A 12,689-nucleotide genomic window follows, 5' to 3' on the forward strand; every position below is an offset into this window, starting at 1 on the left:
GGGTACGCGTACCACACGTTGAGAACCTAGGCCCTAAAGGAGACTAGTGCCTTACGCTTGGTTCACAAAAATATGTACATTTTCGGTCCAGTTCTGTCAGTTTTGAATCAGTTTTCTACCAGTTTTACCTGACAGAATTGGAACTGTACCCCTTTTATGTGTGAACAGACCTTTGGTTCACACATAAATCTTTACATTTCAGGTCCAGCCTGAAAACATACAAAACTGATGCCAACTGTCAAAAACTGACAGGACACCTTTTATGTGTGAACTCAGCCTTAAAGAAAACCTGAACTGAAAATTAAAAGTCAGAATAACCATACACAGGTTATACTTACCTCCTGTGTAGTTGGTTCCTCAATCTCTTTCTCCTCTCCTGCATCCCATTTGTCTACTGTGATGATTGGAATTCTCCGTCCTCCATTTTGAAAATGGCCATTACCCAATAACAGCTTCCTGGTCAGCACACTGTTAAACTGTAACATTGCCAACTTGTGTCATAGGGAAACATGGACATTACCTTGCACATTCAGTTGTCCTCTCAGCTATAACTGACAGCAACTGATATATAACTGACATCAACTGATATATTTCAGTTCTGACAAAATGTTGTCAGAACTGGAAGGGATCATTGTCAGAAGAAAATTGTGAGCTTCTGAGATAAACTGATGACAAGGTAACTGTGTAATGTTCATTTAGGCTTCTTGCACACCAAGACGTTGTGTTAGGTGCCACGTTAAGGTCGCATAACGTGCACCTAACACAACGTATGGTGCTGCAAAAGCCGACGGTAGAGTGAGCCGCGTTCGGCGGCTCGATTCCTATAATGTCTCCCAGAGTGGCGCTGATTGGCCAGCGGGACCACGTGATGCGGAGCGAGACACTCCGCATCACGTGGTCCCGCCGGCCAATCAGCTGCCGCCAGTGCAGTGAATATTAAGTAGCCATGTGCGCGGCTACTGTAGCTGGCTCTCCCCGCCTCCTCTCCGCCCCCCACTGCGCATGTGCAAACAGTCTAACGCGGCTATAGCCGCTCCAACGCCGTAGCATGCTGCACTTTGCACCGAACGTGCAGCATTACATGTAACGCAACGTGGGCTGTGTGAACAGCCCACTTGTGTTACATTGCTGTGCGTTGGGGGAGCGTTACAGGCGCGCTAACGTGCGCCTGTAACGTCTTGGTGTGTAAGCAGCCTTAAGGTTACCTCATGTGTTTATTTTAAATAATTTTAGTCAGTACAGGTTCCCTTTAAAGAGATACCGTTATCAAGAATTGAATCTCATCCCAATCAGTAGCTGATACCCCCTTTTACATGAGAAATCTTTTCCTTTTCACAAACGGATCATCGGGGGGCTCTGCATGGCTGATATTGTGGTGAAACCCCTCCCACAAGAAACTGTGAGGACCATGGTCCAGGCAGTTTCCTGTCTGTGAACCTCATTGCATTGTGGGAAATAACAGCTGCTTTACTGTTTACAGCTGTTTCCAACTGCATCTCCTTCCACTGACATAACCTGCCAGCAGTAAAAATGTCTCCATGTGATAAATGTCAGAATGTAAATTAGGGTGAAGAAAGATTTTACAATGGGCAAACACTGACTAAATCATTTTTACATAATTATTGTAAAAATGAAGCACTTTTTTATTAAATTATTTTCACTGGAGTTCCTCTTTAAAGTCTATGTCCAGTCTCCATTGCAGTTCACTCATTACAATGCGTGTGTTATGCAACTGACCACTATGAACCTGACATTATAGAAACTACAAGCTGATATCCTAATTTTAGAGCCATCCTCGTCGATGCGTTGAAGCTGTGGTAGGAGGGCAGCATTGAAGAACTTATGCTGGACTTAGTACACTTTTTGGAACAACAGTAGCCTCTGTTTGTAAATATCAGTTACTTGATCCAGAAAAACATTCCTTCCTGTATATGGAGTACATAAGCAGGGCTGTTTCTTGGACAGTGCGGACAGAGCAACCACCCTGGGCGCAGACCGGCAAGTAGAAGAAGGGGTCGCAGGAAGAAGGACATAACCTCTAGGGAGCTGGTGACGTGCGGTGCAACAAAAAGGAAGAAGAAAGAAGATTACCAATTCGATCACCTTCCTTGACACCTTCCGGGGGAAACCGGATGTCCTGTAGCGGTGCTGCAGGCTGACAGCGCGCGGTGCCCATGGAGGAGTCGGCTTTCCGGGCTCTCTTCACCTGTGTGTTTTCCTGGTCCCTGCTTCCTCCTAAATGAGGGGCAGGTCACTAGTAAGTAGGCAGATCTACTTGTGACCTCTGTGGCTGTGTGTCCCTAAAGAGTAAAGGTTTGCGAGTCCCCGGGGGTGAGGGGAAGGGGGCGCAATTTTTACACCCTTGCCCTGGGTGCAATTTAGCCTAGAAACTGCCCTGTATATAAGAGTGGGCTCTATCCTTTTTTTTTTACATTTTCAAGATAAAAAGAAAATATACAAAATTCAAGACTGTAGCATTTAGAAATCTATAACACTCCACTATACTGCATTTTTACTATGTGAACAGAGTAGTGATCATACTGTACATGCAATGTTCTGATTGGCTCATCAATCACCATGGATACAGGTAAACCATTTTTCAATAACATAAACTCACTTAATTCTATCAGTGTTAACTGGGTTTTGATCGGTGCATTAATCACTGTAGGTGTTATAGAAAAAAAATTGCAATGAAAAATTGCCACTTTTATGCTCTTCCCATACCCCTTTTTACTGCAGTCCTTATGGTATATACTCTATCTACTTTAGCATGCAATGAATGTGATGTTAATACTATAGTAAAATGCAAGTACTTCTGCATTTCATGCCATGTGTACCGATGGTTCCAATCAAAAAGAAGCTCACGTGCATTTGAGAATTTGATGAATTTAGATCACAGTTCTGTTGTAAGACATAAGAAGAGCTCTTGAGAACAGAAATAAATAGGGCAGCAGAGATTTAGGGGGCATCTCCTCACCTTATTTGTGAAGTTAAACGCCAAATAGAAAATGCAGAAGGCGAGACCCACTGCGGGTTCCCTAAAATACATCTGTCACCGCATTCCAACGCTGCCTGATCACTGCCAGGAGCTCATCCCTTCTCTATGCAGAGCAGGGAAGCATCAGCTGCAGGCTGCCATGACAGGTACACGTTGCTCTGCAGCTCCACCAATCAGCAGGCAGCAGAAATCTCTGCAGGCTCTTCCTTTTTTTTCTCCCACGGCCACTAGTACCCATTACGAGTTGCCTATGCTGTGGAGATTTGCATGTCTCCGCCCATACCCTGTAGCGTCACCTCCTGTTATGATTATTTATTGCTCGGCTCAAAGTTGGAAATGAGTTTTCGTGACAGTTGCTTTGTGGCTGGGTGTATATATATTATAATGTTATATTATAATGTATTGTTATAATTATATATTCACTTATGGTGACGTGAAATCTCAATCGCTTGTCCTACTCGACAAATGAGATCACACGCGTATGAGCTGCGGCATATGGCTCTTTTTAGTAGCTTGGATAAGGCATTCTTCAGCGATGAGAGAATGAAGACGTCAGGGGGCGTGGCTGCTGGTCTGGGTAGGGCAGGCCATGGTTTTCCCAGAATGCACTGCACTTGCGCATAGTATACCGGCGGAAAAGACAGAGAAGCATATTGTGATCCGGGTTAATATCGCTGGCTGATCGTTCACTAGACTCGTGCTAGAAGACTACAGAGCCATCTCTATCTATATAGCTCCTCTCTAGATATAATATTGCTATTACTGCTGCTCTATCCCGCCACATAGAAGCAGCAAGGCTCTGCAGATAGTGAGACTAGTCCGGACACGTTCCCAGTGTCAGATCATCAGCTGTACAAAGCTCGGCCTGCGGTCAGCACTTCTTACACTGTCATCTACCTGTCCTCCTCCTTCTACTACTATTCCCTCCTCATCCAGTACCGCTTCTAGCCTGAATGAGAAGATGGAGCAAGTGGGGATCATCACTAGCGAAGCCCGGCCGGTGAGTCACCCCTGTGCGGGGTGGATGTGTAACATCAATATCTACATACAGTAACATTTAGGGATAATACAAATGTAGTTGTGTTTATGTAGAGCTGATTGTCCATATCTTTATAGCGAGAGTGCTGTCACCATAAGTATCGTTATAGAGAGAGTGCTTTCACCAGAAGTATCGTTATAGAGAGTGCTTTCACCAGAAGTATCCTTATAGAGAGAGTGTGCTGTCACCAGAAGTATCGTTATAGAGAGGGTGCTGTCACTAGAAGTATCGTTATAGAGAGGGTGCTGTCACCAGAAGTATCGTTATAGAGAGGGTGCTGTCACCAGAAGTATCGTTATAGAGAGGGTGCTGTCACCAGAAGTATCGTTATAGAGAGGGTGCTGTCACCAGAAGTATCGTTATAGAGAGGGTGCTGTCACCAGAAGTATCGTTATAGAGAGAGTGCTGTCACCAGAAGTATCGTTATAGAGAGGGTGCTGTCACCAGAAGTATCGTTATAGAGAGGGTGCTGTCACCAGAAGTATCGTTATAGAGAGGGTGCTGTCACCAGAAGTATCGTTATAGAGAGGGTGCTGTCACCAGAAGTATCGTTATAGAGAGGGTGCTGTCACCAGAAGTATCGTTATAGAGAGGGTGCTGTCACCAGAAGTATCGTTATAGAGAGAGTGATGTCACCAGAAGTATCGTTATAGAGAGAGTGCTGTCACCAGAAGTATCGTTATAGAGAGAGTGCTGTCACCAGAAGTATCGTTATAGAGAGAGTGCTGTCACCAGAAGTATCGTTATAGAGAGAGTGCTGTCACCAGAAGTATCGTTATAGAGAGAGTGCTGTCACCAGAAGTATCGTTATAGAGAGAGTGCTGTCACCAGAAGTATCGTTATAGAGAGAGTGCTGTCACCAGAAGTATCGTTATAGAGAGAGTGCTGTCACCAGAAGTATCGTTATAGAGAGAGTGCTGTCACCAGAAGTATCGTTATAGAGAGAGTGCTGTCACCAGAAGTATCGTTATAGAGAGAGTGCTGTCACCAGAAGTATCGTTATAGAGAGAGTGCTGTCACCAGAAGTATCGTTATAGAGAGAAAGTGCTGTCACCAGAAGTATCGTTATAGAGAGAGAGTGCTGTCACCAGAAGTATCGTTATAGAGAGAGTGCTGTCACCAGAAGTATAGATACAGAGAGAGTGCTGTCACCAGAAGTATAGATACAGAGAGTGCTGTCACCAGAAGTATAGATACAGAGAGAGTGCTGTCACCATAACTGGACACACTTTCTGACCCCAGGTATTTTTAAAATGCCTTTACAATGTATACACTCATTTCCCCAGAGTTGATAATAAGCTCTTTTGTTAGGTTGAAGTGTTCACTTATTCTGTATCTATCCCTGTCTTTCTCATTTCCTTGTAGCATGAGGCAAATAGTTTAATTTTATTTTACCTGAACTAAAAGTACACCTGTAACATTTTAAGTATAAAATCTTAGATACTTACCTCAGTAAGGGGAAGCCTCCTCTGGATAATGTAGAGGCTTCACCAATGTCCCCTTGTCCCCTTCATCTTTGCGGTTGCGCTCTCCTTCATGTACCAGCGTATGTGTATGAGGCTTTATGCTTAAATCGTAGCCTTAGATTCAGTGAGTCAGGAAGTGAGGGGAAATAACATTACTGTTACATCTGACAGAGGTTCTGGAGATTAAAATGTGTACATGTAATAAAGGCGCCTGGAAAAAAAGGTGCTGGAGATTTCCGTTACTAGAATATTGGTAAAATTACTGCTACACTACTACTTTATTCCAATAGTAAAATATTGGTATTTTTTACCGATATTGTACTATGACCCAACCCTACTTAATCAGAACCCCAATACCTAACCTCCTTCTCTCCCAATATTAGCGTCAATGATCACAAATTTGTGCACCCAGCGGCTCCTGATAGAATAGCGCATCCTGGGGATATACGTTAAAGAAATTTGGTTGCTGCTGGGCACCCACATTTCCAATCAATACTGATAATCGCATTTATTATTGCCACCTATGGCAGCGCCCATTTTAACATGTGCTTTGTGTGCCCTTTTTACCAGCTTCAGCTTAAAATATCTTGACTACTGTTTACATTTAAAACATGAAAAAGGGAAAATCTGTTTTTTATGAGCTCTACAGGGAGGATGTATTTTAAACTGGTTATTGAGACCGGTTATAATGAGCTCTGTTCAGATACGGATTGCTGTAGCTTTGCGTAGTCGAATTATCAGCCTGTGGAAGGACTGATCAGTATAGAGGCTGAGCTGTTGCCTCAGAAACAAGAAGTTGATTAGATTCACCTATGATGTACAGCTACTCCTCTACTGGTGTCTGGAAACTGAAAGCTGATTTTAAAATAACAAGTACATTTATAGTATGTAGTAAGTCTACACTGTAGTACAAATGTAAAAAAAACTCTTATTTTAAGCCCTGAATAAATTGGCCTAGTGCTAATCCATTTATCCCCCCGTATACTACGCCATTTAGTTTTAGACTGTTCAATAAATATTAGCAAACAATTTTAGACTAGGTTTCAAATTTTGGCCCCTTAATTTTTTGATTTTGACACCCCTGCTTTAGAGGGAGAGGAATGTATGATGGTAGTAAACCATTACATGGAATATGAACTTTTGATGTGACACAGGAAGTACTGTGATTTATGTACAGTATTCATTATTCCCCATGGCAAAGGCCTAACTTCCCACCCTGATGAACTGGTTGTCGATGGGGAATAAGGAAACATTTTTCCTACAGAGATGCATATAACCATACAAAAACTTTGTAGTAGGGAGGGGAGAAGTCTGGCAATTGTACAAAAAATACGGGGGGGGGGGTCTGTGACCTCAATACAAACCTTATCCATGTTCTAATCTTTCCAACAATCACTCATTTGAAATCCTACATTGTAATTCATATACCGTAGAGCAGCAATGGGCACTGAACTCATTCTGTTTGTACTCTTTATTACTGCTGTGTCATCGCTCAGCAGACTTTGCGTGACTGCCACTCTGATGACTAATGACAGGTTAGCAGCCACTCCCTTCCATCAAGGTACCAGACTCTCTACTGTTTATTACCTAGTTGCTTAGTTGCCTTTATGGAATATTGCACAACACTGATGTCACCTATATCTCCATGGATTGCCATCTACAGTACTTCTCTTATTGCTAAGCACTAACATATTATGCAGTGCTGGACAATAAATCCATACAATACAAAGGATGATAGACGTAACATAACAAGGTTATACAACATAGGACACAGTTATACAAGGCAAACATAGTTACATACAGGGCTGTGGGTGGTACAAAAATCATCTGACTCCTCAGTTTATTGAAACCACTACAGGTACCCAAAATTGTTCCGACTTCACATCCCTGGTTAAATAGTTTGGTTGAAAAAAGACATCCGTCCATCAAGTTTAACCAGAAAAAAAAGCACCCTGCAGGGTACAAAATACATGATTAGGCGATTTTGGGCTGGTTAAGTATTACTGGACCAGTAACTGGACCAGTAATACAAGTACGAGGCGGTCATAGGAAAGGAGCACACGATCGTGTAAAATACACTAGGGAAGGGGGGGACACTGCCAAAGGCTTACAATCTCATGCCTGGCGCACACCATGCAATATTCTGTCAGATAGACGGGTCGAATAGAAAATTTCCACCAGGTCTGATCTGATTTCCGATCAATTTTGTATAGAAGTGATCAGAAAATCAGAAAAACGATTGGAAATCAGATGAGATGTCAGAAGTTATCTATTCGACCCATATATCTGACTGGAAATGACATGGTGTGTACCCGGCATTAGGGATGTCGCATGCTGTTTTCCACAATGCAAATTCACATTACAGCTGACATGTCCATGTAAATGGGTGATCTTATTCACATCTAATGTGAATTTTAAAATGTGGGAAAAAATTGAAAGCCTGTTGCTTTATCCTGACACATTGTCTGCTACTCTATTTTTTTTTTTTTACATCAGCTGCTGCTGGTTTTCCCCATGTGAATGCATGCGCTATCCGGTAAAATGCACACAAAATATTTGTGCGTTTCCCATGCGTACAAGTATGAAATGGCTGCTTCCTAATCTTGCTTGACCTCCGTGGAAGCAGAACTGGAATGACAAACTGACCCTTCAAGCAGATCTTAGCGTTTTATTTTTTCCTGCATATCATTGCTAAATCTAGAGATCGTGTTTCTTGAGTCTTGTTTCACTCGGTGTAAGCTGACAAATAAGGTTTCATCTCCAGTACAATCCTGACAGTCATTGGCTGAGAGGGAACACATTTTATACTTACTTGCTTTGACATTGCTCTACTGTTTCAGTGGACTTACAAGTTTAACTGCAGCAAAGACTATTCATAATGCTTTCTTTCTCAGTAATGCTTATAGGTTTGTTATTGTTACCGCAACCTAAAGGTGGCCATGTATCAGGCGATTGAACATCCCATTCCATTTATTATAATCGAATTGTGTGGAAATCGTTGCCGCCAAGAGCATGCCCAGTTTACAACGCGACCAATTTTTGGTCAAAATTGGCTGCATTAATCAATTAATGCATTAATCAATCGGACATGCTGCAAGATGTCAGGCCATCTTGGTTGATCCGGTGTGTGGTGGTAACAGCGAGTGATATCGGGACGAGCGTCAACTCCTGGCGTTGTTTATATATGTATACATGTATGTGCATTTATACATTACCTGTCCTGTGTCACGGGGCCTGTCTTCTGAATCCGCCGTTGTCAGTTTCATTCCCCGTACACACTGCCAGTGCGCGTGTGATGGCACACACGTGCCACGCTGGCCGGCGTGTAAAGGGAAGAGTGGGGGATTGGGACGACAGACAGCACCGCCACACAGGATCGGTAATTATAAATGTGTATACATGTACAGTGGAGGAAATAATTATTTGACCCCTCACTGATTTTGTAAGTTTGTCCAATGACAAAGAAATGAAAAGTCTCAGAACAGTATCATTTCAATGGTAGGTTTATTTTAACAGTGGCAGATAGCACATCAAAAGGAAAATCGAAAAAATAACCTTAAATAAAAGATAGCAACTGATTTGCATTTCATTGAGTGAAATACGTTTTTGAACCCTATAACAATAAAAGACTTAATACTTAGTGGAAAAACCCTTGTTTGCAAGCACAGAGGTCAAACGTTTCTTGTAATTGATGACCAAGTTTGCACACATTTTAGGAGGAATGTTGGTCCACTCCTCTTTGCAGATCATCTCTAAATCCCTAAGGTTTCGAGGCTGTCTCTGTGCAACTCTGAGCTTGAGCTCCCTCCATAGGTTTTCTATTGGATTAAGGTCTGGAGACTGACTAGGCCACTCCATGACCTTAATGTGCTTCTTCTTGAGCCACTCCTTTGTTGCCTTTGCTGTATGTTTTGGGTCATTGTCGTGCCGGAACACCCATCCACGACCCATTTTCAGTTTCCTGGCAGAGGGAAGGAGGTTGTCGTTCAGGATTTCACGATACATGGCTCCGTCCATTTTCCCGTTAATGCGATTAAGTTGTCCTGTGCCCTTAGCAGAAAAACACCCCCAAAGCAAAATGTTTCCACCCCCATGCTTGACGGTGGGGACAGTGTTTTGGGGGTCATAGGCATCATTTTTCTTCCTCCAAACACAGCAAGTTGAGTTAATGCCAAAGAGCTCTGTTTTGGTCTCATCAGACCACAGCACCTTCTCCCAGTCACTCACAGAATCATTCAGGTGTTCATTGGCAAACTTCAGATGGGCCTGCACATGTGCCTTCTTGAGCAGGGGGACCTTGCGAGCCCTGCAGGATTTTAATCCATTGCGGTGTAATGTGTTTCCAATGGTTTTCTTGGTGACTGTGGTCCCTGCTAATTTGAGGTCATTCACTAACTCCTCCCGTGTAGTTCTAGGATGCTTTTTCACCTTTCTCAGAACCATTGACACCCCACGAGGTGAGATCTTGCGTGGAGCCCCAGAGCGAGGTCGATTGATGGTCATTTTGTGCTCCTTCCATTTTCGAACAATCGCACCAACAGTTGTCACCTTCTCTCCCAGCTTCTTGCTAATGGTTTTGTGGCCCATTCCAGCCTTGTGCAGGTCTACAATTTTGTCTCTGACATCCTTGGACAGCTCTTTGGTCTTTCCCATGTTGGAGAGTTTGGAGTCTGCTTGATTGATTGATTCTGTGGACAGGTGTCTTTTATATAGGTGACTAGTTAAGACAGGTGTCCTTAATGAGGGTGACTTAATGAGGGTGACTAATTGAGTAGAAGTGTCTAACCACTCTGTGGGAGCCAGAACTCTTAATGGTTGGTAGGGGTTCAAAAACTTATTTCACTCAATGAAATGCAAATCAGTTGCTATCTTTTATTTAAGGTTATTTTTTCGATTTTCCTTTTGATGTGCTATCTGCCACTGTTAAAATAAACCTACCATTGAAATGATACTGTTCTGAGACTTTTCGTTTCTTTGTCATTGGTCAAACTTACAAAATCAGTGAGGGGTCAAATAATTATTTCCTCCACTGTACATACACATTTAGACATAGGGTAACAGCGGCGAGGCATTGGGCTTGGACAATTCCTTAGAGATATCATGCTGAAATTGATAGGGAAACTGCCTGCGTTGTATGGGCAGCTGACCTCTCTCTAATCAGATTCGATTAGAGAGCGCTTTGTCTCTGCCCATTATCGCCAGATGTATGGCTACCTTAAAGGGAACCTAAACTGAGAGGGATATGGATGTTACCTTTTAAACAGTACCAGTTGCCTGGCAGTCCTGCTGATCTCTTTGGCTGCAGTACTGGCTGAATCACAGACCTGAAACAAGCATGCAGCTAATCCAGTCTGACTTCAGTCAGAACACCTGATCTGCATGCTTGTTCAGGGGCTGTGGCTAAAAGTATTAGAGAAACAGGATCAGCAGGAGAGTCAGGCAACTGGTATTATTTTAAAAGGAAAAATCCTTATCCTTCTCCGTTTAGGTTTCCTTTAAGAGGTGAAAGGACCCCCCCCTCATGCAAATGTGTGGTGAACATTAGAAGGGTGCACAGTCCAGTCTTTACCAGGGTAACGTTCCAGTTTTTGAGAGGAAAGCACTTACTGATATTTCAAAACATTTTTTGGGTAGACCCAGTTCCAAACTGCATCCATATTCTACTGGCATCTGTATTCATGATACCTGACTAAATAAAGGAAGTGAAGCCACAGCTGCTGTACTGTGCTCTCTGTATATAGGCCTTGATCCATGATTTAGCAGCAGCTGTCACTCCATTTGGGACTTTCCAACAGCTGATAATTTGCGTAGGTGGAAGTGTTTTCTTTATCGAAGCAGAAAGAGGAAGAAAGTGCTTAAACTGGAACTGTAGTCAGAATGTTATGTTATTCCTGATGGTAATTCCACTCTGAAGTGGAACTTAACTCAGAACTTCCTCTCTGCTTTAAAAGAATACCCACAGCCTGATAACACAGTATAACATATATGGAAAAAAAATCATTACAGTTGATGCAAATGCTGTAAAAGCCGAAATTGTTATCTTGGTTTCACTCTTGCAGGGAGCACTGAAAGGGTTAAGCCCTCGTGTGTATGTGAAATAAATACTTTTCATTGTGTGCTGTGCATGAGTTTGGGTCCGCTTTTAAGTGTGGATGGTGATAGTGTTCATTATGGTACTTAGTTTTTAGCTTGAGATGATCATTATCAAGACATTGTTCGCATTATTAGACAAGTGTTTTGATGGGAAACCATTCATGTTTATTTGTTATTATACCCAGTCCTAGTCAGAAGTTGCCTGGTCCCTCCTGTCCCATTCACAACTCTTGGACAAGCAGGGAAAAAAAGGAAAAAAAAAACCTTCAATACGTCATCATAACGATCATATAGATTTTTGATTAAAATGAGTTCATGTGCACATGTGGTTGGAACGGGGTACACCAATTCTTTCCAGCAACATTTCTGTGTGGATCCCCGGGTCACTTGCCTAATTTTTTCAAAGGAAATTTCTCTGGAACAGTTGAATCAAATATACGTTTTGTGAGTAATGGGGGTAGTCTCCTTTTCAACTTTATGAAAAACCGGAGAGGGTGAACTAGGTAAAATAACCAAATGATTCATTCTAAAATCTGTATATAACATTTCCTAGCGATATTTGACCGGTTTACTCCAAAGGGTGTACATTTTGGAACGTAGGAGGGTACCCTCTTTATATTTACCCAGCTTTCCAATGTTTATGGCCCCGTTCACACTGCACGTGTTTCGGGAACGCATGCAGGAGGCCGACACGCACGACATCAGACAGCACTGTCTGATGTTCACACTGCATGCGTTCCGGACCAGTGCGGTCTGGGAATGCATGCTGCACGCATTTTTTGCAGAAACGCGCGACTGACCCATTCACTTCAGTGAATGGGATCAGCCGCGCAACGCATAGAAACGCGGATAGCATGCGTTGCGTTCCGAACGCACGGCCATCCGCGTTTCATAATGTGAACGTGGCCTATTTCTTTTTTTATTACTGTTCATGGAAGAAGACGGGAACAGAAGTCTCTTTTTAGTTCAATCAGTCACAAATTCCAATTGCTTCATTGCATGAATATAATGTGGATTAGGGAAAAAATAAGTTGGGTGGATTGCATAAAAATGTGTAGCTAGCATTTTTTTTTTTTTCTTCAAATTCCTTTTT

The 12,689-nt window shown here is 42.6% G+C and overlaps 2 protein-coding genes across 2 annotated transcripts in view; one reads left to right on the forward strand and one right to left on the reverse strand.

Annotated features, from left to right (window-relative positions):
- The window catches only part of TMEM241 (transmembrane protein 241), a 174,599-nt gene extending 171,405 nt beyond the window's left edge, over positions 1-3,194 (reverse strand). The window contains exon 1 of the mRNA XM_068237258.1: positions 2,978-3,194. Within this exon, the coding sequence (XP_068093359.1) occupies positions 2,978-3,049 (72 nt within the window). The 5' untranslated portion in view covers positions 3,050-3,194. The remainder of the gene's footprint in view (positions 1-2,977) is intronic.
- Positions 3,195-3,421: 227 nt separating this feature from the next.
- RIOK3 (RIO kinase 3) overlaps positions 3,422-12,689 on the forward strand; it is a 35,009-nt gene continuing 25,741 nt past the window's right edge. Inside the window, exon 1 of the mRNA XM_068237259.1 lies at positions 3,422-3,998. Coding sequence (XP_068093360.1) covers positions 3,960-3,998 — 39 coding nt within the window. The 5' untranslated portion in view covers positions 3,422-3,959. The remainder of the gene's footprint in view (positions 3,999-12,689) is intronic.

Source organism: Hyperolius riggenbachi, chromosome 5 (assembly GCF_040937935.1).
Source record: "Hyperolius riggenbachi isolate aHypRig1 chromosome 5, aHypRig1.pri, whole genome shotgun sequence".
Lineage (NCBI taxonomy): Eukaryota > Metazoa > Chordata > Amphibia > Anura > Hyperoliidae > Hyperolius > Hyperolius riggenbachi.